The sequence below is a fragment of the Littorina saxatilis genome, linkage group LG12 (assembly GCF_037325665.1).
Source record: "Littorina saxatilis isolate snail1 linkage group LG12, US_GU_Lsax_2.0, whole genome shotgun sequence".
NCBI lineage: Eukaryota > Metazoa > Mollusca > Gastropoda > Littorinimorpha > Littorinidae > Littorina > Littorina saxatilis.
Genome location: NC_090256.1, coordinates 66,336,287 through 66,362,272, shown reverse-complemented (window position 1 = coordinate 66,362,272; position 25,986 = coordinate 66,336,287). Strand labels below are relative to the sequence as shown.

Sequence of the window (25,986 nt, the reverse complement as noted above, 5' to 3'; positions counted from 1 at the left end):
TTGAAATCACTAACTGACGACAAAATTGTGAAAAAAAGGAAGGTGTGTGACACCGGTTCATGATGGCTCAGGAATAAAATAAACCACAACATCTGGTGTGTGGTTTACCCAAGCTAAACAGCCATTTAAACGAACTGTGTCATGTAATGCTGTTAAATGCAATTGTAAGTGTGTTCCAAAATGTTAGAACTGCTTTTTTCGTGAGAGATTTAAATCGGTCTGTAACCCGTTTGAGGCAGACTGTGCCTTTAAGTAAAGAAATATACTAACATTGTTTCCACTGGTACACAGCTGTGAAGAATATATAATCCATATGCTAATTGTTTAATGCATGTTGTTACAGATCAAGCTGATCAACCTGTTGTTGCATCACAGCCAGCAAAGCAGAGTCTACAACCATCAGTAAGACATCAAAACTGTGCTTCTATGGTTAGTGCTTTTAATTATGTCATTTGAGTTATACATTTTAGTGCATATAAACTCGGAGGCAAAAGAAACGCAAATAAAGGATGCGTTAATTAAACCTTTATGGACTTGAAATAAAAAGAAAACAATGATACTAGCATATTATGCACGTGTTGTTTTAGCGGTCTTATCTTGTCAGAACCGTGTTTGCCGTTATCTGGGTCACACGTGAGGTCTTGTTGACGGGGATCCCAAACCGTCATGGGGACCACTTTCAGCACATGCACAATGTGGAAAAGCAGCTTTTCGTGTTCAGAGTGTTCAGGCAAGCTGTACCGTACTCACAAAACTGTTACAACATTTATTTCTGCGACACAGGCGCGATGCCGAGACTATCACCAGATCAGCGCCAACAGGCGATCGGGAGACTTGATGCCAGACAATCAATTCAGCAAGTTGCTAGGGCATTTGGAGTAAATGTCACCATGGTCATCGCCTGCAGCAACGTTTTCATGCCACTAACAGTACCTGCGACTTGCCAGGACGTGGCAGACCCCGGGTAACAACAGCCCAACAAGATCGCCATCTTGTCCATCAACACCAGCGAGATGCATTCGAAACTGTCGCCAACACAGCCTGTAACACATTTGGGGTGCATGGACAACCCGTCAGTGCCAGAACTCTACGCCGATGCCTTGGTGGGCAGAACCTGGTAAATCGGCGTCCTGCTCGACGTCCTGTCTTGACAGCTCAGCATCGCCTGGATCGTCTAGCCTGGGCCCAGCAGCATGCCCACTGGCGCCATCGGGACTGGCGGAGGGTTCTTTTATCGGACAAGAAGCGCTTTTGCCTGGAACCTGGCGATGGGCGTGTCCGGATCTGGCGAAGACCTGGACAGCGGTTTGCTAACAATAACATCCTGCAGCATGATCGATGGGGAGGTGCCAGCGTCATGATATGGGGCGCCATTGGTGTCAATTAGCGAGTGGGACCTGTCGTCTTTCAGAACGTCGGCCAAGGTCGTGGGAATGGTGTCAATGCAGACCGCTACATCAATCAAGTCCTGCGTCCCTATGTGGTTCCATTTGTCCAGAGGTACCGGAACTGCCTGTTCCAGCAAGACAATGCCCGTCCCCATACTGCACGTGCTACCCAGGACAGGTTGCGTCACAACAGCGTGAACATTCTGCCTCATCCTGCTCGATCTCCGAATCTCAACCCAATCGAACACTTTTGGGACATCATGCAAAGAAGGATTAATGCCCTTGCCCGGAGACCCCGCACAGCAGCAGAACTGAGTGCTTCCGTGAACCAGTTGTGGGCTCAGGTCCCTCAGCAGCAAATTAATCACCTCGTCCTCTCCATGTACCGGAGGTGCGCCACAGTCATCAACGCACAGGGAGGAGCAACACGCTATTGACTTTCAACAGTCTTCAAACTGTGTTCAGTGGCACATGGCACGTCATGCTCTCATCCCAATACACTTTTCCGTATGGTTTTTGTATCGGTCAATTCGTTTCCTTGTTATTGTTAACCCGAAATAATTAATTCGACATTAAAATTCATGGGTAACCCATCTTCACTGCAGCATTTGCGTTTCTTTTGCCTCTGAGTTTATATGCCAACTATACCAAGTACAAGGTATGACCCTGTTAGCAATACTTTAATAAATATGCCTGAATGTTTGACTATCTTTTTTCAAATAAGAAAATAATATAATACAATAAGACAATAATCTTTATTCATCTCTAAAAGAGAAATTACAAGCTTGACTGTGTGTCTGTGAAATCAATCAATTAATCAATCAATCAACCATGCATGTAGTAACATTCACATCGCATATTCACATCATATCGTTACACGCAAACATTGTACCCACACACTTACTAAAATAAGCCTACAAATAGAGGCAATGCATTGCCTGTTTAAAAATTGTATCACATTATCACCTTATCACACTTTAACCACATTATCCAAGTCACTGGCAAGTTGTAGCGAGTCGAGCAGTTCTCAACTCAGTTTTCAAGTTACTGCTAAATTTGTCCTTAGAAACATTTTGACGCCATTCATATAGCAGACTTTCAGCAGACTTGGCCCCAGCAACTCAAGAACAAGTTAAAAATTGGCGAAAAGTTGGTTAAAAGTCTGCAATGTGAACAGCACAAAGCTAACAACACAAACCCATCAATTATATGGCACGAGAGACTGGTTTAGATCTTTTTTGCCTTTAGATTAGTGCTGTTGGTGTAGAATCACCAAATATGTTTTTTTTTCTCAGGGAAACATAAATTATGAGACCTGACGCATAATCCTTGTTGGTTTTTAGGTTGGGTTGCCTGCTGAGCAGTCCCCCACTGAGGATTTGACTATTCCGCATGCGGATAAAGGTGATTATTTATTTTCAGTCGATGGTTACCAAGACTTTTTTCTCTTCAGCTAGGGAGTGTTGTTGCGTTTGTGCTTTCTGTGTGATTGCTGCTTCCAGGGGTCATGTACTTAAACGGTGCTGAACTGGTTTGAAGATGTGTTATTGACAAAAAAGCCTGATTGCTTGACATTAGGAATAAATCTCTACCAATTTAACCTTTCGTGCACTTCAGCCCAGAGCCCAAGCTTTGATTGGTTAAAATGTCAAACAAATCAAACGCCGTTTCCCACCCAGTTGGGCACTTTACTTTTGGTGCAATTCTTTTTGTGTCTGATTTAATCACATGTTAAAATCACTCTCTTACACAGTATTATGCAATGGGAATGTAAGACAGTTAGATGCATGGAAGTAATAAAATCTGTTGAAGTTGATTTTCTTACTGTGAGAACGATCTTGTGGACACAATATCTCTGACAAGAGATTTTGATGTAATAAGCATCATTCCACTTGGACACATACGAAATTGCTAAGTCAAAATTGTTTGCATGTTCACTTTTGACTCGCCTGCCTGAATAACCTGTGTCTGTTCGGCCGGCCGTGAACAAAAAACTTAACTATGAGGTTATCTCGGATGTTTTTCAAGCTAGATTTTGCACACTTTTAGGGTTTGATCTTCAGTAATGACCTCACTTTCTACCCCACCTATGTTGACCAAGTTTTTTTTTTAGCCGAGACCAGCCTGAGCGAATATATCTGTACCTGGTCATATAGAGCCATATGAGTGGGTACGGATATATCCCTACCTGGGAGACAATGAGTTAAACCTCGTCAAATATTGGGGCCACAGCGGGGTTATAGAAATTACACGTTGAGGTTATCTCAGATGGTTTTAAAGTTATACTTTTAAAACTGTCCACACTTGTAGGGTTTGATTATATCCCACCTTGACCTAAGATTGATTGGCCCTCGTCAAGTTTTGAGGACACTGGGGTTAATTTTGATTCATAAAACATTATATCAGGCGTCTTTGAAACTAGAGTTTTTAAATTTCAAGGGTTTAATAATCTGCCATCATGACCCTAATTTGGTTGACCCCATCTCCCCCCCTTCCCCCTTTTGCAAAAGTTGGCATCACAGGGGGGGGGGGGGGGGTGGGGGGGGGGGGGTTATGTTCATGAAAAGTTAAAAATGGGGTTATTTCAGATGTCCTGAGAGCAAAAGCCGCATAATGTCACACAATTTCAAAATGAAGAGTATGTTGCGTATTATGCTAGTGATGGTTTACCTCACTATCACAGACATTGACAGATGCTTGTTTGAAAGAATGATAACTCAACTTGATCACATTCTAAAAGTAGAGCCTGGATGCTCTCTGCAAAATGGTTTATTTGGGGTAACTGTAGTAAATCTAAAAAGAAGTAACTTCTGAAAACAATGCAACTTACCAGCCTGGCTGTTGATTATGTGCATGTACCGGTATGCATGTCGGGGAATTAGCTTGACCCACATGGAAAAAAACCCAACTGTATCTGAGGTAGTGGGCAACGACTATTTTTTGAGGGGGGATTGTACTTTAAATCAAGATTTCTAACTTGATTCTGTTTCCAGATGCTGATTCTGAACTCGACGTTTCTGATGATGACGACAAAGCCCCTCTCAACGTGACAGGTAGGTCCTATGCACAACTAAGCAGGCAGCTACCCTGCGATTTAAGTGGGAATTTCAGTATGGCAATAGCAAACAATATTTCTTGTCCATTTTTTTCAAAGAAACTAGTTTCTGTGTGTGTTTTGTTTTGCTTGAATAATTGGATATCTACCATATAGTACTTTCAGGACTGTAAGGTGCTACTGTTTTCCCCAATTTGGACCCCTGTGCCTTATTCAGTTATTGATCTCTTTACCTAGTGTATGGTTAAAGAAGGGAACACTTGTACATGCACATCCCTTTACAAAGACACGCAAGCAACATTCTCTCCCTGGTGATATGCATTGTCTATGAACTAGGGAAGGCAGCTGGTCTCTCCTCAAAATGTCAGTTACAGAAAGTTTCAGTTAAATGCACAGCACTAATATAATCTCACTGTGTGAAAGGGCATCCTCAAAATGGGTTGACTCACCTGAAAAGAAATTTATCTTTTGACTTGATGGCAGAGAAGTATGCTACCAAAAAACAATGTAATTTTCCCTTTCTGGAAAAAATGTTGACTGAGATTTCCAAACAATTGAAACTGTTTGTTGCTGTGTCTGAGTAGAATTAGTGTTGTGCTTAAATAGGTACTGCAGCGACAGGGATAAAATCACATCTCATGAGCTTCATCTTACCATTGCCAAAGCAGACACATTTTATGCACATCGCTAGTTTCTTTAAAGTCAACTGCCGCCGCTCAGTCAGTTTGTGTCACTCCAAGTCCTTTGTTGTATTTTAGATTCAGAGGTACACAATAATTACAGATGGCTGTATGAATAAAGTGGGTCACACAGAGTCGCGATGGCTGGGGGGTTGAATTAACTATGATAACTGATGAGTGGTTTACGCGTGCCAAATAGCCGTTCAAGGGATTTGAAAATGGCAATTAATTTTATTAAATGCTTTTGCAAGTGTGTAGGTTAAGCTTTCCTCCATGTTATTTTATGTTTTCCAATGTCCCTCTTTTTGTCAAGGGTCTTTGTGACTCATTGCAGGGCTAACACCTTTCCGGTACTCGCCGACAATCTGGTTTTAAAAACTGTTTAACCGGAAAATCCTGTTTCTAAAAGTAACTTGATTAGCGGCACTTGACCATAATTATGTCAAAAGTCATGTGACGTCTTGTAACTTAACAGACCTACCTCCTTGAGGGGAGATTGTGCTTTAAATTTAGATATCTGACTTGATTTCTGTTTTCAGATGATGATTCTGATGATGTCCACGACTTCGACTTTTTGGATGATTGCGTCGAAGACTCAACCAACGTGACAGGTAGGTCTTATGCCCCACAAAACAAGCAGCTACCTTGCAATCTAGGAGGGAATTCTGCATGGTAATGGGAGGCAGAACCAAAGTTTGGGTGGTTAATGGATTGGGAAACAAAAACTGAATTGTTAGTGGTTGCCATCATGGCCACATATTTCTCCATCTGTTTCTTGTTTCACTTCATGTGTTGTAGTGGCACAGAGACATGTTTACCATCTTACGTCTCATGAGAGCATCAGTATTCTAAGCAGATGATGAAGGTACAGTGTACTGGTCTGTTTCCTCAATTCAAAATAATTTTTTCTTTGATGCCTTACCCTGATAGCCAAAACACACACAGACAACCAGGCATGTACTCAACAGTCTCTGGTACAGGGCATTGTCTGCACACTGATTATATTGCCTGCAGGGACTTACTTTTTTTTGGAAATAACTCATGCCAAAAACATAGAGGCAAGCTTATTAAGCATGGCCAAGAGACGCAATCAACAGCAGACGTGTACGTGAGCAAGAAACATGTACGGCGGCTCCCATCAGAAAACAACTGCATCAAAGCAAAAATCTTCATTTAGCAAGTTTTTCCATTTCTATGTCAGAGGGGCTTTATTGATCCCATATCTTGACTGTGTCTTCGGCTGAGTGTAACATACTCGTTCTCATCAAATAAGAACCGTGTTGCTACACATAAAGCACAGGCAATGCACATATGATTTGAAAGCACTTTGCAATTAGTTTGTAATTATTTGTATAACAGGGGTTTCATTTCATGCATCTCAAATGAGTGTCTGAAATGTAATGTATTTAGTATAAGTTATTTATAAAATGCTGACTGTTAGCAAATGATAACAGACATATTAAGAATGGATATCAACAGGAGCCGGCAGAAATATAACCAGGCCAGGCCAACTATCATGCCTGCATGTCCAAACCACAAATCTGGTTCTCTTTGAAGAGCAGAATTTATTGAATTTAATGTCTGTATCCTCACAGGAGCCCAGACAAGTGCTGAACACCCCGAAGGAGCAAGTGTTACCTCTTCCCCAGACCCAGCGTCTGAGACATCTGAGTGTAAGTCAGTTTATTGTTACTTTCACATGAAAGATAATGGTGTACTATGTAAGGATCCGTTTGGCAAATTGGATCTCAAAAACCCTTCAGGCAGATTTGATGTGGAGAAACATGTACTACCCACAGAGCTGCCAACTGCTACAATTTTGGCGTAGAATGCTACGATTTTGCTGTAATTGCTACGCTAAACTCTACGCTACGTTCAAACACAAAATGACAGGCATGCAAAATGTTCAATCATCGCTCGACAATCAACAATGAACATAGCACAAGTAGCCGAGTACCAATGGTTGCGAACCAGTCTGTTATGACTGATTGAGGTTGTCCACAAGACTTGCTTTGCCAATCGTGAATTTCGTTGCAAGCATTTGCCTTTCCGGTGAAATTGCGAATTTGATTAGAATGCACAATGCACTTGTAAAGTCGTACTGTATTAGGGCTTCTGATATTTTACCAGGTAAGGGAACAATTTTACTAGCCAATGCAACTACAGGCTTTTAACCAAAAGTATGACGTCTTACACAATATATGCCAAAACAATATATTCGTAATTAACTCGTGAAAGTGACTATGTAATTTTCATGCAATAATTAAATTAAACGTGTTAATTACTCATTTTCACATGTTAATTACTATTTTAAGTGTTAATGTCTAATTTTCAGTTTTGGCTCGCCTCCTGATGGCTTACTAGCACCAAAAAATTTCATGCGTTAATTACTAATTTTCATGTGCCTTGTGACTGTGGAGGTTCAATGCGCATGCGCGACTGTTACACCGGCCAGAGCGAAAATCCTTTGATTCAATACTTTTCTGGCCCATATTTCTTTAATCCGATGCAAATTAACAATGAGAGCTGAACGCATGTGTAGATAACAGTGACATGCAACTGTGTGTCCGACAACTTGTTGAATAACGAATTCTATCGAAAGACATTTGTGAAAGTGTGTTAGCCTAGACCGAACAGATCAGTCTGCTAGTGGTCGGACCTTTGGCACCCGTCCTGCTACACGCCATTTTTCCTCTCTCGATTCGAACATTTTCGGATCAATTGTCTGTCACTAATACACTACAAAGCAGATGTATGAGTGTAGTAGTGGAAATGAATATGAGGCACAGCTGTCTGCCTGACAACTTGTCGAATAAGGAATTATATTGAAAGATATATGTGAAAGTGTGTGACCACAGCTGATCAAAAGTCCGTCTGCTAAAAGCAGCTTTGATTCAAAAGTTTTTGGGGTCGATTATTCTTTTTTAAGTTACCCAAAAACAACGTTAAGGAAAGCGCTATTGCAGAAAACTGACATCTTCCCGTCGGATAACTTGCCCTTAAAAGATAAGGCCCTTAAAGTCTTAGGTATGACCCGGCCGGGGTTCGAACCCACGACCTCCTGATCTTGGGGCGGACGCCTTACCACTAGGCAGGGCCTAGCATTGGATAAAGTGAGTTCAATTACAAAGGCGGGGGTCTGGCCCTGGTGGGGAAAAAAAGAAGAAATATAAATATAAATAGTGGTGAAATAGAAAAAACTCTAAAAATAGAAAATTTGAAGATTTTTTTGAGATTTTTTTAACTAAAATGACCACCCCAAAGAAGATTGAGCAACTAAATTATGCCTTCACCAACAAGCAAAACACAGACAGAAAACAAGAAAACTGACAATCTTGTGTTATTTGGCCTGAAAGTACCATTCCCACTTCCAGGTATACCTGGATTCTTTGTCACTGAATGGCTGACCACGTTCAACAATGTCGCTTCGAGACATTATTTCAAGTCTAGAGCCACAAAACACCGGCACAAAGCATGCTCGCGCTATGCCAGAGGAAGTGCGTGCTCAAGCAAACTAACCGATTGACTCATTGAGAATTGAATTGAACAGCGCACAAAACGAAAGCTGGGACTGTTTGGGTTTACCGTTTAGGAATAACAGGTTTTTGCATTTCGGCGTACACCAAATCGAGTTCCGCGTACTGGAGATGTTATTTTGGCGTAAAGTAAGCCGAACGGCTTACAATGCTAGGCCCTGACTAGGCCAACCGTGCCGGTATATCTTTTTGGTACCTGGTTCATGATCTGTTGAATTTCAAACTAAGCATGCACAAGTTAATTTACTTTCATTCTGTATGCAGGTACCAAAAGCCCGACATCACCGGAGGAAAATACAAGCAAAGGTATGCACGCATGTCTTCAGTGACTGAGAATGTTTATGGGATGAATGAGAGTTGCCTAAACTTCTACTGCAATATGTTTAAGGCATTCATCCCTGTTTCATTTCATTCAATCCTATTAGGCCAGTAAAGGCACCCCACTTGACTCTGTGGTACTTTTTTCCCGATCAAAAATTTCTTTCACAGTGGTCACATGACAATAATCAAGCAAGGGTACCCCCCAAATCGACCCGACATAAAAAAAAGGAGTACCCCCAGAAACCCCCAATAGTTGGGAAAAAGAACCCATCTATCTTTCTCTCTCTCTCTCTCACTGTCTGTCTCTTTCTCTCAATCTCTCTCTCTCAATCTCTCTCTCTCTCTCTCTCTCTCTCTCTCTCTCTCTCTCTCTCTCTCTCTCTCTCTCTCTCTCTCTCTCTCTCTCTCTCTCTCTGTACAGAACCTTCAAATCAACCCTAACATTATCCAACTATTTAAACGATTTGAAACATATTAAAGCTAGAAATCTTCTGATTAGACTTAGATTAGGAGTATCTCCTCTGAAAGTGCATCGACTTCGCTTTAATTTAAATGCAACCTCCGCTGATTTATCTTGTCCATTTTGTTGTGGCAGTTTTCCTTTCTTTTGTGATGTAGTTTCCAACTTCATTATTCAAGTATCATGGGTTTCAGGAGTCAAAATCCAGAGAGAGGGAAAGCGATACTTTTGTATCTTCTGCAAAAAGTATTTGGCTCAACTCCTCAACCGGCACCTCATAAAAAGCCACAGCGAGGAGGCAGATGTTGCTGCGGCCCAGGCTCTTCCAGAGCCCCAACGCTCGCAGGCCCTCTTGATCATCCGAAACTAAGGCAGAGACGTTCACAATGCAAAAGTACTGGAAGGCGACATTGAAGGTGGTTTAATTGTTCAGAGAAAACCCAAGACTGTGGTCATTAACAAATTGAAGAAGTGCATGAAATGCCTAGGCTTGTACCAGAGGCACGGTTTCTCACGCCATGAGTCTGTCGACAAGAAGCCAACAGGACAGCTTCTTGAATTGTACACGGACAATTCAGACCAGTTTGTTTCTCATTTGCACATGGTCGTGAATGGCATACGCAACAAACATCACCGGTCAATTGCTGGCAGCGACACGCTCCTGCGTATGGTTGCAAAACGATTTGTGTCGAGACATGGAATGTGCCATGCTGACTATCAGCATTTAAGGTTCAACCTTAACCTCCTGGCAAATCTCATCGAAAGATTTCGAGAAATCACCGGCAGACAAACAACAACTGCCGCAGAGATGATTTGTCCTCAAAACTTTGATGAAATCATCAAGGCAACAAAGGACATTGCTGGTTTTGCCAGCAATGGGCACATCAGAGCACCAAGCTGTGTGGGAGCAATGGGAAGGCTGCTGGTAGAGTAAGTATATATCTTATCTTCCCCCATTATTCTGTCATTAACAAACCTGAGTATTCAGTGGGGCTGAATACTTAAAAATGTCTATTTGGTTGGCCAACGGAATGACAAGCCATGAAAAAAACATTTTAGGGTGAGGTTTTGATCTGTTTTTGAAACTAGACCCTTTCACTGCCTGTTGGACAAGAAACAGTTCCATAAACAACAGAAAAAAATAATAGCAACAATGTGTGTCATGTATTCATTTGAGCATTAAAGGCTTACTGTCATTTGTCAATTCAGGTAAATACTAGCACATTTTTGCTGCTCAAATGCTCCCTCTTGCAGTTAAAGGCACAGTGCAGCTCACAGCCTTCGTTTTGCGTTTTTGTTGCAGCTGAGTGCATTTACAGTTCAAAAATCCTCCTATGGTAGTAAAACAAACCCAAAACTACTACATCTGTGAAGCTCGACAGTTTCTTGTTCACGCGAGTGCATAAATTAATCTAGTTATTACGTGGTGTTTGGTCGGAGTTCGATTCAACTGAGTGATTCCGGCCTCCATTTTGTTTTACACAAACTCATGATGATGTCTGACATAGTTTGCTAGTGACGTGTCTTTTTGTGCATGATGTGGTCTAAATTTAGATCCAAAAATAGGTCAAGACCAGCCGGGTCCGAGTACGAAATTAATTCGTAAAAAAAATCGCAGTTCTTGACTCTTTGGGTGCAAGTCAATGAAACTTGGTAGTTCTTCTAACGGATAGCTGCCTGAGGTATGACTAAAAGCCCCAGAGGCTCCGTGCACCTGGATTTGACAAGTTCAGTACCTTTAAGCTGTATGATTGTGGGATGCTGAAGCTGAAAGTGAAAGTGTATTCTTTAAAGTAATATTTCAGATGTGCTGCTCAAATGCTCCCTTTTGCCCAAGCTGTATGATTGTGGGATGCTGAAGCTGAAACTGAAAGTGTATTCTTTGAATTAATATTTCAGATGTGCTGCTCAAATGCTTCCTTTTGCCTAAGCTGTATGATTGTGGGATGCTGAAGCTGTAAGTGTATTCTTTGAATTAATATTTCAGATGTGCTGCTCAAATGCTTCCTTTTGCCTAAGCTGTATGATTGTGGGATGCTGAAGCTGTAAGTGTATTCTTTGAATTAATATTTCAGATGTGCTGCTCAAATGCTTCCTCTTGCCTAAGCTGTATGATTGTGGGATGCTGAAGCTGTAAGTGTATTCTTTGAATTAATATTTCAGATGTGCTGATGCTCTTCAAGGAGCTGAGATTAAAGCTGGCAGAGCCGGACAAGAAGCAGCCCAATTTCAGCATTTTGATGTCCTCCAGTTGGGCGGTGGATGTCGGGGACGCCGCGGCGCTGCAACTCAAGGAGTCGAAAATCACAAAAACGGCAGAGATCCCACAAACGTCGGATATTCGAATTTTCTGTGAAAGTTTGAGGGAGAAAATCAACAGTTTGACAAAAGTAGGTTGTACTACTTGTTTGTAAGTTGTGGTAAAGAAGTGTTGTGGTGGTTGAGGATGGGGGTAGGGAGCAAACTGAACTCATCGCTCCACGGCTATCGCCAGTGTTCTCTCTGACTGGATGCTCCCCGTTGGTCCGCCGAGACTATCAAAACAGGAATACACAGTTAACTCCCAACCGAGACGAAAGTGATTGCAGATTGGCCGACTTCTACAGTAATCTCTGTTATGTTCTTCACAGTTATGATAAAGACATCGTTCTAAGGTTAAAACAAGTCGAAATGCTGAGACGGCTGTGGGAAGGAGACCATGATATTGTTGCATCACTCCCAAATGGATACAGAAAGGCGTAAGGCGAAAATACAACATTTAGTCAAGTAGCTGTCGAACTCACAGAATGAAACTGAACGCAATGCAATTTTTCAGCAAGACCGTATACTCGTAGCATCGTCAGTCCACCGCTCATGGCAAAGGCCGTGAAATTGACAAGAATAGCGGGGTAGTAGTTGCGCTGAGAAGGATAACACGCTTGTCTGTACCTCTCTTCCTTTTAACTTTCTGAGCGTGTTTTTAATCCAAACATATCATATACATATCATATCGTTTTTGGAATCAGGAACCGGCAAGGAATAAGATGAATGTGTTTTTAAATTGATTTCGACAATTTTATTTTATTATTAATTTTTATATTTTTAATTTTCAGAGCTTGTTTTTAATCCGAATATAACATTTTTATATGTTTTTGGAATAAAAAAATGATGGAAAATAAGATGAACGTAAATTTGGATCGTTTTATAAACAATAATTTTTTTTACAATTTTCAGATTTTTAATGACCAAACTCATGAATTAATTTTTAAGCCACCAAGCTGAAATGCAATACCGAAGTCCGGGCTTCGTCGAAGATTACTTGACCAAAATTTCAACCAATTTGGTTGAAAAATGAGGGCGTGACAGTGCCGCCTCAACTTTTACAAAAAGCCGGATATAACGTCATCAAAGACATTTATCGAAAAAATGAAGGAAACGTCTGGGGATATCATACCCAGGAACTCTCATGTCAAATTTCATAAAGATCGATCCAGTGGTTTACTCTGAATCGCTCTACTCTGAAACAGACGGACACACACACACACACACACACATACACCACAACCCTCGTCTCGATTCCCCCCTCTACGTTAAAACATTTAGTCAAAACTTGACTAAATGTAAAAAGTATCGTCTGCTTCGTAGCCAAAGTTGATTATCACGTGACACTTTTGCCATATTTAGAGTTTGCACGGTAAGTACATCCACGAAAGATAGCTCGCTTGAAACTGTCTAACAAAAAAATTCCTGTGTAGTTTAAAAATTACACAACAAAATTAAACAGTCATTATTGACGATCGCGAATCTGCTTTTATCAATAACACATTACGATAAGCTCTAGGTATGTAAAAAATCGTTTTCCTAAATAGTTTAGGAAACTCAACGCATCCTGTCAGGGATAAAAATGAGACCTAGTTTTAAACCTGAGTTCAGGATGGGTAGGGAGAGGATGTTGTGGGGGAAAGTTGTATGTGTAGGGTGTCCTTAATCTTAGGATTAGACAATACATGGCCTTAAATGGGTAAAGTGTGGGTCAATATATATTTCTTGAACATGTTTTATGAAGCTTACACAGCAAAATAATTAGTTTATCCTGGCCCTGGTGTGCATGATTTTGAAAAAAAGGGTGCCAGCCCTGAAAGTTACAAGTATTTACTCGCCATGGCAAGTGCAAACATGTTACTAGCGAGTAAAAATGATCCTCTACTTGTCAAATGTGAGTAAATGCTGAATCAAATTGTTGGGTTGGTTAGTAAAGTTTGCTCTCTTGCAAGTACATTTTCAAAAGTGCACTATTTTTTGTACTTTCAGGGCTTTGAGTAACTTACAACTTGATGTCTGAAACATTATTTAATTCTGGATTGGGCCCTAAATAAAAAATAAATCTCCATGTAAAGATAACATGAAAGTTTCAGCCAAATCAAAACAAATCGGCGATTGGGCGAAGGGCCGACCCAAACGACACCCCTGACTACTATTCATGATTTTATGTATTTTGAAAGGGATCATATCATTTTATTGATTGTGTTGTTTTTTTCTTCCAAGAAAATCAAAAAGGGGGCATCTGCGGACCTGTGGAGGAAACTCGCAGAGGCGGTTCTGGCCTATATCATCACCTTCAATAGAAGAAGACCAACAGAGGTTAGTATACATTGCTTTAGAAGTGAAAAAAACATATTTCCACTCTGTAAACTGCCTTTAGAATATTTTTTTTTAACTGGCGGCCAATACACAGGAAGCACCTGTTGTGTGGATTTTTCTCATTTTAAATGAAGATGTCTGCTTGAAGGTTGGGAGATTTTACAGCGCACACGGCAAAATGCAAGTCGTGTTGGACAAGAATTTAGTTTTTCTTCTTTCTTCGATGAACCGTAGATTTGGCTTTGGAAGAACTGCTCTTAATTTACATAGCACTCCGGCCCTGTTCTTTTTACATTTAGTCAAGTTTTGACTAAATGTTTTAACATAGAGGGGGGAATCGAGACGAGGGTCGTGGTGTATGTGTCTGTCTGTGTGTGTGTGTAGAGCGATTCAGACTAAACTACTGGGCCGATCTTTATGAAATTTGACATGAGAGTTCCTGGGTATGATATCCCCGGACGTTTTTTTCTTTTTTTCGATAAATACCTTTGATGACGTCATATCCGGCTTTTTGTAAAAGTTGAGGCGGCACTGTCACACCCTCATTTTTCAATTAAATTGATTGAAATTTTGGCAAATCAATCTTCGACGAAGGCCGGGATTTGGTATTGCATTTCAGCTTGGTGGCTTAAAAACTAATGAGTGAGTTTGGTCATTAAAAATCGGAAACTTGTAATTAAAATTATTTTTTTATTAAACGATCCAAAAACAATTTCATCTTATTCTTCGTCAATTTCTGATTCCAAAAACATATACATATGTTATATTTGGATTAAAAACAAGCTCTGAAAATTAAAAATATAAAAATTATGATCAAAATTAAATTTCCGAAATCGATTCAAAAACTATTTCATCTTATTCCTTGTCGGTTCCTGATTCCAAAAACATATAGATATGATATGTTTGGATTAAAAACACGCTCAGAAAGTTAAAACGAAGAGAGGTACAGTAAAGCGTGCTATGAAACAGAGCGCAACCGCTGCCGCGCCAAACAGGCTCGTCACTTTCACTGCCTTTTGCACTAGCGGCGGACTACGTTCAGTTTCATTCTGTGAGTTCCACAGCTTGACTAAATGTAGTAATTTCGCCTTACGCGACTTGTTTTTTGCTGTCTTAACACCCAAAATTGTTATTTGTTTTGGGCGACGCAGCATTAACAGGGGCAACGAAGGCGAGTAGTGTGCAAGCATTTGCTGTTTTTGTTTTCTGATTAAACTATAGCTGTTTGCCATCTAGGTTTTAGCACTGAGAAAGTATCCTTAACTTTTCACTTTAGCATGCTTTGTAGAGACAGGCCAAACACTACCACATATTGACTGCTTTTCAGTGTTGCTCCCTTAGTTTCAGTCTGAAATCTTGACTAGATATTTTGATAACGTTTTATGTGATATGCTTTTTGTTTATAGGCTGCAACTATGACGCTAAAAGATTTGGATCAAATGGAAAAAGGCGTGGACAGCTACACAAGAGAGCTTCAGCTATCACAGGGGGATGAACATGTACTGAAAACCCTTGCCAGGGTTATGCTGCGTGGGAAGCGGGCACGCCCTGTGCCAGTGATCCTGACACCGGAAGTTCAAGAAGCCCTGCACAGCTTGATTGACTTTCGGGAAGCAGGAATGGTCGCATCCAGCAACCCTTTTGTGTTTGCATTAAACAGCAAGGTAATAATAGTGCATGGTATTCAAGTAGCACCTTTTCTTTCTCACTTTGTTTTGTTGGGAGGGGGGGGGGGGGGTGTGTGATAAAGAACATACAAACATACAAATGAGTGCAATTCGCACTACATGACACCTGAAGAACATGGGAAAATAATATATCAATAAGCAAGGGATAACATAGTAGGCTATAGAGCTTTATAGGTAAGCATGCTTTTCCTATTCTTTTTAACTTTCTGATCTTGTTTTTAATCCAAACATGGCATGTGTGTATGGTTTTTTTTAATAAGGCCTAAAAAAAAAATAGGTGTGGTTACGGTAACCCGACCTACCCAATTTGTTTGGGCCGACCCTATAACTTTTTATTACATTTGTCAAAAAAAACCCCAAGAAAACGAGTGCAGAAAACGCAATAAAAGCAAAAGCGCCCGAGTCACACACTTATTTCCCTGTCAAGTAGGTTAAATTTGTACACATTAGAAAAACAAAGTTTAAAAAAAAAAGTGATCACCTACCTTCCTACCCTATTTTTTTTGGCTATGTTACCGTAACCACACCTATTTTTTTTTGGCCAAACGGAATGATAAAGTATAAGATGAAATCATATTTGGATCGATAACAAATTTGTTTAATTTTAATTACATTTTTTAGATTTTAAGCCTCCAAGCTGAAAAGCAATGAAGATTGCTTGACAACATTTTGTAATCAAATTGATAAAAAAATGGGGATATTACATTATCGAAGACATTTATTAAAAACACAAATTTGGCTCGACCTTTATAAACGGGTTCCTTACTCCTCTCTAATTTATTGCCTTCTTTTGTAGGGGTCAAATGGCTACATCCGAGGTTTAGATGCCCTTCGTGTCACGGTTGAAGCATTATCTGACAAATTACAACATCCGGAAAGGCTGCGGAGTACCAACCTCCGCAAAGAAATAGCGACAACTGCCCAAGTGTTGGGTTTAAATGAGGCTGACTTTGAGGTCTTGTGCCGTTGGATGGGCCACACAGAGGCGGTCCACCTTCGGCACTACAGGCAGAACTTCAGAGGGCATCAGGTCACACAAATGGCTCCTCTTCTGTTCGCAATGGAGGAAGGATCCGTCCCTCAACAAAAAGGAACGGCCCTGAAGGACGTAACCTACGACAGACACACCAGTAGGTATTCCTTATGATAAAAACTTGGCCAAAAAAGCGATCGTTATTTATAGTTGAAGGTGGTGTTTCATTGGAAATGAGTATACCGGCGATATGTACCGCGCATGTGCGGGCTGCCGGTGAGGGGAGGTAACTACCAGGGCCTTGACTTCAAGGTTTTGGGAGTTACCTCCCCCTGTTACCTGGGTCAGTACTTCAATGTCCAAGCATCAAACGGAGGTTAATGCTATTTATGTGAGTTGGGTAAGTATATTAATTAAATGAAAATTTATCAATGAAATGTTCGAGTTCGTCTTTAGTGTCAAATTCAGTCTTCAGTCTTACTGTGTTTGACTTATCTTTTTTGTATTCTTAGGAGTCGCAATACCCGAATGAACGAGCAATTGCGATGGGTGAGGAGGTGGGGGTTCAGTGTTTACATTTTCAACCACACTGTTTGGGGTCCTGATTTGGCCTTTATGTTCCGCTGGACCCAAAAAGCAACAGATCAAATCAAAACCACACTGTGTTTATGAGGCTTTATGAGGGTTTATGAAGATTTTTTCCACAGTCCTTTTTACATTTAGTCAAGTTTTGACTAAATGTTTTAACGTAGAGGGGGGAATCGAGACGAGGTTCGTGGTGTATGTGTGTGTGTGTGTGTCTGTCTGTCTGTCTGTCTGTCTGTTTCAGAGTAGAGCGATTTAGAGTAAACCACTGGATCGATCTTTATGAAATTTGACAGAGTTCCTGGGTATGATATCCCCAGACGTTTTCTTCATTTTTCTGATAAATACTTTTGATGACGTCATATCCGGCTTTTTGTAAACGTTGAGGCGGCACTGTCACACCCTCATTTTTTAATCAAATTGATTGAAATTTTGGCCAAGCAATCTTTGACGAAGGCCGGACTTCGGTATTGCATTTCAGTTTGGTGGCTTAAAAATTAATTTATGACTTTGGTCATTAAAAATCTGAAAATTATAAAAAAAGAATTTTTATAAAACGATCCAAATTTACGTTCATCTTATTCTTCATCTTTTTCTGATTCCAAAAACATATAAATATGTTATATTCGGATTAAAAACAAGCTTTAAAAATTAAAAATATAAAAATTATGATTAAAACAAAATTTCCGAAATCGATTTAAAAACAATTTCATCTTATTCCTTGTCGGTTCCTGATTCCAAAAAAATATAGATATGATATGTTTGGATTAAAAACACGCTCAGAAAGTTAAAACGAAGAGAGGTACGGTAAAGCGTGCTATGAAGCACAGCGCAACCACTACCTTGCCAAACAGGCTCGTCACTTTCACTGCCTTTTGCACTAGCGGCGGACTACGTTCACTTTCATTCTGTGAGTTCCACAGCTTAACTAAATGTAGTAATTTCGCCTTACGCGATTTGTTCTTCTTTAAGCTGGTTACCTTTTCACTTTGGCTTTGCCTGTTGATATGAGCCTCTTTTTCTATACCTACTCATCCTAAACTACTGTAATCATAGCACAAACAGTTTGCAGATCTAAAAGTATAAAAGATATACACAAGGCATATTTAGATTCAACCCGCAAATTAACTATGTACGGCCTGTTCTGATTGACTGTTGCCTACTTTTGAGTCATACTCCATTGGGTTTCCTTACCTTAAAAGAATCTCTTTTTTTTCAAAATGTGGTGGATGTTGAGTTTATCAGGCTAGTTACATTTAGTCAAGTTATGACTAAATGTTTTAACATCGAGGGGGGAATCGAGACGAGGGTCGTGGTGTATGTGCGTGTGTGTGTCTGTGTGTGTGTGTAGAGCGATTCAGACTAAACTACTGGACCGATCTTTATGAAATTTGACATGAGAGTTCCTGGGTATGAAATCCCCGAACGTTTTTTTCATTTTTTTGATAAATGTTTTTGATGACGTCATATCCGGCTTTTCGTGAAAGTTGAGGCGGCACTGTCACGCCCTAATTTTTCAACCAAATTGGTTGAAATTTTGGTCAAGTAATCTTCGACGAAGCCCGGACTTCGGTATTGCATTTCAGCTTGGTGGCTTAAAAATTAATTAATGACTTTGGTCATTAAAAATCTGAAAATTGTAAAAAAAAATAAAATTTTATAAAACGATCCAAATTTACGTTCATCTTATTCTCCATCATTTTCTGATTCCAAAAACATATAAATATGTTATATTTGGATTAAAAACAAGCTCTGAAAATTAAATATATAAAAATTATTATCAAAATTAAATTGTCGAAATCAATTTAAAAACACTTTCATCTTATTCCTTGTCGGTTCCTGATTCCAAAAACATATAGATATGATATGTTTGGATTAAAAACACGCTCAGAAAGTTAAAACAAAGAGAGGTACAGAAAAGTGTGCTATCCTTCTTAGCGCAACTACTACCCCGCTCTTCTTGTCAATTTCACTGCCTTTGCCATGAGCTGTGGACTGACGATGCTACGAGTATACGGTCTTGCTGAAAAATAGCATTGCGTTCAGTTTCATTCTGTGAGTTCGACAGCTACTTGACTAAATGTTGTATTTTCGCCTTACGCGACTTGTTAGTAATGGTGGTGGGAAGGAGGTACCGGTTTGGCAGGTCTTAAAATGGGGTAAACTTACAGAGGTTATTGACAGAATATAATAGAAAGCATTAATTTGAAAATGTCTGGTTGGGGGTCTTAGGGAGGGAGTCTTTTATGGGGTAAGGTGGTTTAACTCTTACCAGTTCGCTCCCCCCCCCCCCCCCCTGTAGTTTTCCACTGACCAATTATCTAATTATCAAAAAAGTTTTTTGTTATTTTACATTGGATGGGTCGGACAGTGGATAAACTCATATGTTAGACACACTTTATGACAGAAACAAGCTGGGTTTTTGTTATAAGTTAGTTATAGGAATGCATTATTAGGCACACAAAAAAAGTCTGTTAACGGTAACATAGGCCAATAAAATAGGGTCGGTAGGTCGGGACTTTTTTTTTCTTTCCCCAAAACATATTTGTAAGTTATTTTGCCAAAAAACAAAGACCTTTTATTTTATTTTTATTTTATTTATTTTATTTTTATTTTTTTTCCCTCCAAAAAACCATACTTTTTAAATTATTTTGCCAAATTTTTTTTTATTTTTTTTCCCCAAATGCCAAAAAAAAGTCTAGGGTCGCGGGAAAAAATAGGGTCGGTCGGGATACCGTAAACAGACTATTTTTTTTGTGCCTTAGGCATGCGTATGTCATGAAACGTCCAACTTTGAAATTTGGGTGGGGGTATTCAGGTGACTCAATAAAACTTTGCTATGTTATGTAAAATGAATGCCAAAACAGACTAGTTAGCAGCATATCTAAAATAAACTGAACACAAAAAAAATGTCTTCTTTGTGTTTGTCACGTGTTCCAAAAAATGGGCGTACAAATTTCAACAAAAATCATGTTGTCACCCCCATAACATTTTTTACCTTTAAAGATAGCACAATTCTCTTTGCAAATATGAAAAGCTTATTCATTTTCCTTTCATTTGATATATAACTTTCTATATTTCATTTAGAATATGACCCCAGATAGCCACTCGGCAAGTAGGCACCAACAGCACTGTAAAATATGCCCTAAAACCCCCGAACTGGTAAGAGTTAAGGAGGGGCGGGGATTACAAAGGCAAGTCGTGTGTAAACAATTGCTTTTTATTTGTCATTTTCCTCCATGTTTGTGTTATTCTGTTATTCATTATTAATATTCATATTTCAGGTAACTCTGAAAGAAACAAAGACAATGAAGAAGGTGACATCAGACAAGAGGAAGGTGGGTATTTATCTGAATCAGATAAAACAGCATGAGTTCAGTATTTTTTTTTATGACTAAACCTGCATTGCACAAAAATAGATTTATATCAAAGTACAAATGCTATCTTTTTAGTTTGATATGAATCATTTTTATGATTGAACTAATTTGCCCTTAAACAAATTTGTATACACATCGTTGTTTTGCTTTTAGTTCAAAGCTAACCAAACCCAAAAAGGCCAGAATTAATACTTGTTACATCTGCTGAACAGAACAGACTTAAGAATTGAATTTGGCACACACATTGTTTGCCCTGCTGTGATTTCTTTATCAGTCTATTGATTCTCAGATCAGTCTTCTTTTTTTTAATGGCATTAAAGTAAGTCATCAAAGTGAACAGTTAAAACTATACATGTATTACCAGTGGTAATTATGTGATAGACATTGGGATACCTTTCTGGACCTTCTACCAAGTAGCTCAGTGAAGTGCAGTTGATTTGAACATAAGAATATATAATTGCAATGAAGTGATATGACACATTTCTCAGGAAGATGCATGGCCAAACTTCTCAAAAAAACTTTTTTCATAACTCCTTAACATTTGTTTGATTTCAGAGTATGTATGTGTGTTTTCAATCTTCTGTTGTCAACATTTCTTTCAAAGGCAACACAAAATTGATATTGTAAATTGAATAACTTTTGAATGACTTGATTAAAAAAATTCCTCTGAACAATTGTTTTCTCAAAATCGGACACTGGAATCCCCTCCAAACATCTGGTCATAAAAAGGAGGGAGTCTTAAAATGGGTGTTAATTTACGGAGATTAAAAACAAAAGGTCTGAAAAATCAAAGTCTTTAAAGGGGGAAAGTCTCACGTGTTGAACATTTTTTTCTTCTACAGATGATGATGCAGACCAAGTGCCAGCAGTAGCAGGAAAATCCAACGAACGTATGTACTGCCTTGATAATAATAACAAATGGCCCTGCATACTACTCACACAATATGCACCCCCCACCCCCCACCCCCCAAAAAACCCCACCAGATTTGAATGGTATGTGTTCTGCAAGGAGCTAAACCAGATCACAACTGTTCATGGAAAGCACTTTTGCACCATTGTGCCAGTACTGATTTTGTAGACAATATTAGCTAGTTTCCTTATATACTAAACTCCAAAAGATAGTACAGGGGTACCTGCGATGACCAGTAAGAAGTGTCCTTACATTGCAGGTGGCCTGTCATGTTGACAGGTAATATTGGTAGGGATAATATAGACAAATGGACAGCAGAAAGCGTCAGCACACTCAGCTTCACGTAAACTATCAGTTTTTGATCAGACGCTGCCAGGTTTTTACGCACAGTACAAACACCCTTTCGTTTAAACACTCACTGCTTGAGAACATCCTAAGTACTTTCTGTAAAGAGCAGGGGTGGGACTCTCTTGTAATGAAAAAAGAGGAAACCCCTTTTCTTCTTGGGGGGTTTGGGGGCATGCGCCCCGAATTTTGTTTTAAATGATACATTCAAATCTGTATTCGGAGACTGAAATTCAAATAATTTGGATTAGGTAAAAAAAAGACATTCTCCTCACCCCCCCCACCCCCCCCCCCCCCCACCCCTACAAAAAACCAAAACAATTCACACAACAATGGTACCATTGTAATGGATTATGGTGCATACCTAGGTAATGAACCATGTATCCATAATCCAATACTGGCAATAGTAGGATTCAATGCATTGAAGCTCAAAATGACTATTAATTATGAGGAGTTTTCAGTCAGCACAATTTAACACTCAAGCCTCCAGTGTTCTGTTCCATCTTCACTTCTCTCCATATCATTCAGTCAACAAGTTATAGATACTGTGATAAAATGGGACGCGGGGGAAAATGGATTACCTACTCCAGTGGAATTCGTATCCACGGATTCGCGGAAAAGTCCCACCCCTGAAAGAGGGAGCAATTTTTGAAGAATTTATTTTTGCATGGCCTGTCGGATTGTCTAGTACCACTAGACTTTTTAAATCTAAATAATAGATTGATACAAGCATTCATTTTTTTTTTATCCAAAAAAGATCAGTACCACTTTTGAAAAATTGAAAAAAAGGCCCACGTTCTCGAGACTGACACTCGATACTGGGAGTATCGATACTCTACTCGCAGTATCGATACTCGTTCATTTCATTGGTCTGATCTCGATACTGCGAGTATCGAGTACGGAAATGAACCAATCCGTGTTATCGAGGATGGTTGCTATGCAGCCCTAGTTCAGTATCGAGTGTCTACAAAACGATTGGTTAAATTCTGATCTCGAGGATGAACAGCACCCTGGTGCGCCAAAAGGCCCAGTAGTATCGAGAATGAGTATCGAGACTATAGTCTCGAGACTACCAATATCGAGATGCAGAGTATCGATACTCTGTAATTTCATTGGTCGGACCTCGAAATTACAGAGTTTCGAGTCTGCGCATCTCTCGATACTGGTTGCTATGCCAATCGATCCGCTCGAAGTTCTCGAGAACGTAACAAGACAAGCGATTGGTTCAGTATACAACCTTGAACTCCAAAAGGAACTGGTAAATTAAAAAGTATAACCAGAAAACTGTTTTTTTAAATCGTGGTGGACTGTGTTGTATGATAAATGACTGAGAGAAGTGTATTGTTATAGAATAAATTATGTTTGAGTTTTCTTTGCTGGTAAGTTAAAAAGATTTTTAAAAAACCCATAAATACAAACAAACAGTTTATTTTGTGGATGTGTTCTGCGCCTGACAAATGTTCCATAGATCTGGCGATTAGATCTAGTAAGTCTTGATGCAAATCAGTCCCCCCCCCCCCCCCCCCCCCAATATTTCGATACTACCGGGACTTTTGGCGCACCAGGGTGCTGTTCATCCTCGAGATCAGAATTTAACCAATCGCAGACACTCGATACTGAACTAGGGCGGCATAGGAACCATCCTCGATAACACGGATTGGTTCATTTCTATACACATTTTCTGCATAGCGCTTGCTTCTTTGAAGCCAAACTCCGCCGAGTTTATGTGACTCGCAGTCATTGTTGCATTTTAGATTCAGAGGTACACAATAATGTTCTAATGCAGATAAAGTTAGTCGCATTGAAATCACAAACTGACGACTAGATTGTGAAAAAAAAGATTGATAACACGGGTCTACGATGGCTCAAGGAATAGATAAACCATGCAAAAATAAATTCATTGAAAATTGCTCTCTCTTTACGTAGGGCACCTCAAATATTCTCAAGTGTTCAAATAAAAGGGTGTTTGTGCTGTGTGTAAAAGCCTGACAGTGTCTTTGATGGTTTGCGGGAGGCTTACTGTGCCTAAAAGGGGATGTGGTCTCTCATCGGAGAAGCCACACATTGCAGGTACCCCTCCACACACTTTTTAACTTTGTGACTTTCATTGCCACGCACTGATACCCATAGCAGACTTGTGGTCTTCAGTGTAATGCACCATAAAAGAGGAGTCACAATACACAAATTCTAACCTGTCTTTGATGCAATTCATGGTCTCATTGATTTTTGGGTTGTTCTGGTTGATTATTTTATTTTATCATATTCGTTCCATTTCCTTGTATTAATTACACACCCCACAAAATAAATTTGTTTTTTTTACCTTTCTATGCCCTCCAGCAAGAAATAGTGGACAGCATGCTTTTCTTGCTTCCAAATTTATAATAATGAGCTAATTATAACATTTAATCATCATCAAAAACCTTCTCAATGCTTTCAATGTGTGTGTGATTCAGAAGTCGTTAGGTAATCTGGCAGTCATTAAAACAAGGTAGGGGTCAAATTAAAAGTCTTAAAGTTGCCACAATGTTTGTTGCGGTCTGACAACGTGATCCAGATTCACTGAAGGGGGCCGGGGACTCATAATTACCATTTTTGACTCACATGCGAAGCAAAAGTGAGTCTATGTACTCACCCGAGTCGTCCGTCCGTCCGTCCCCCCCCGTCCGGACGTCCGTCCGTCCAGAAAACTTTAACGTTGGATATTTCTTGGACACTATTCAGTCTATCAGTACCAAATTTGGCAAGATGGTGTATGATGACAAGGCCCCAAAAAACATACATAGCATCTTGACCTTGCTTCAAGGTCAAGGTCGCAGGGGCCATAAATGTTGTCTAAAAAACAGCTATTTTTCACATTTTTCCCATTTTCTCTGAAGTTTTTGAGATTGAATACCTCACCTATGTATGATATATAGGGCAAAGTAAGCCCCATCTTTTGATACCAGTTTGGTTTACCTTGCTTCAAGGTCAAGGTCACAGGAGCTCTTCAAAGTTGGATTGTATACATATTTTGAAATGACCTTGACCCTGAACTATGGAAGATAACTGTTTCAAACTTAAAAATTATGTGGGGCACATGTTATGCTTTCATCATGAGACACATTTGGTCACATATTATCAAGGTCAAGGTCACTTTGACCCTTATGAAATGTGACCAAAATAAGGTAGTGAACCACTAAAAGTGACCATATCTCATGGTAGAAAGAGCCAATAAGCACCATTGTACTTCTTATGTCTTGAATTAACAGCTTTGTGTTGCATGATCTTGGATGACCTTGACCTTGGGTCACATGTATTTTGGTAGGAAAAATGTGTAAAGCAGTTCTTAGTGTATGATGTCATTGCTAGGTTTAGTTATTTGACCTTGACCCTAAAGGTCAAGGTCATGTAAAGGTCAAGGTCATGCATGTGAGTCGTATGGGCTTTGCCCTTCTTGTTTCATCTGTTGGGAGTCAAAGATATGTTTAGCTCTGTTAGGTATCATTCTGTTTTGTTTAGGTTTTTTTCTTTTCCTCTCACTTTGAAGGCCTGGACAATGTATTTTTGTCAGTATTGTTTTATTTTTTGTATTTTCCACTTTATTTTCTCCATGGAAGGTGTGATTTTTTTGGTGCTCATTTTTTGTAGTCTTTAGCATGTACAACAAAGGCATTTTGAGGAACAGCTGTCAATTTCTGTTTCAGGGAACTACAGCAAGTTCTCCAAGGAAGAGGAGAAGGCCGTGAGGAAGCTGTTCCAAGCTTCCATTTTGGGAGGAAAACTTCCTGGCAAAAAACAAATTTTGTTGGGTATTTCAGGCAACCAAACATTGGCAGCGAGATCGTGAACACAAATCAAGGACAAGGTCGCAAATGAAAAGAAAAAACACCTGAAACACATGTGTTAACTGTTACCATACCTCAATCAATCAATCAATCAATATGAAGCTTATATAGCGCGTATTCCGTGGGTACAGTTCTAAGCGCTTGGTCGTGTTCTGCCGATACTACAATGTTTTTCTTTCTTAAAACACCCTATAATAGTTGCTCTTCCAAATGTCAAGGCTAAA

At 39.7% G+C, this 25,986-nt stretch overlaps 1 protein-coding gene and 1 long non-coding RNA gene across 2 annotated transcripts; both read left to right on the top strand.

Moving 5' to 3' along the window:
- Nucleotides 1–337: 337 nt before the first annotated feature.
- LOC138982603 (uncharacterized) lies at nt 338–4,441 on the top strand. The gene is made up of 3 exons (XR_011460897.1): nt 338–429; nt 2,732–2,792; nt 4,382–4,441. It is a non-coding gene; the product is annotated as an uncharacterized lncRNA (long non-coding RNA).
- Nucleotides 4,442–10,041: 5,600 nt separating this feature from the next.
- On the top strand, nt 10,042–25,764 carry LOC138983165 (uncharacterized). Its single transcript, XM_070356576.1, has 8 exons — nt 10,042–10,339; nt 11,604–11,830; nt 13,965–14,060; nt 15,467–15,724; nt 16,545–16,878; nt 20,591–20,644; nt 21,526–21,573; nt 25,622–25,764. The coding sequence occupies exons 1-8, from the start codon at nt 10,042–10,044 to the stop codon at nt 25,762–25,764; spliced, it is 1,458 nt and encodes a 485-aa protein (XP_070212677.1).
- Nucleotides 25,765–25,986: the final 222 nt, after the last annotated feature.

Coding starts and splice junctions, on each gene's coding strand:
- LOC138983165 (XM_070356576.1), top strand. CDS start 10,042: ATGGTCGTGAATGGCATACGCAACAAACATCACCGGTCAATTGCTGGC. Junction 14,061..15,466: donor ATAGAAGAAGACCAACAGAG/GTTAGTATACAT, acceptor TTTTGTTTATAG/GCTGCAACTATGACGCTAAA. Junction 16,879..20,590: donor AACCTACGACAGACACACCA/GTAGGTATTCCT, acceptor TTCATATTTCAG/GTAACTCTGAAAGAAACAAA.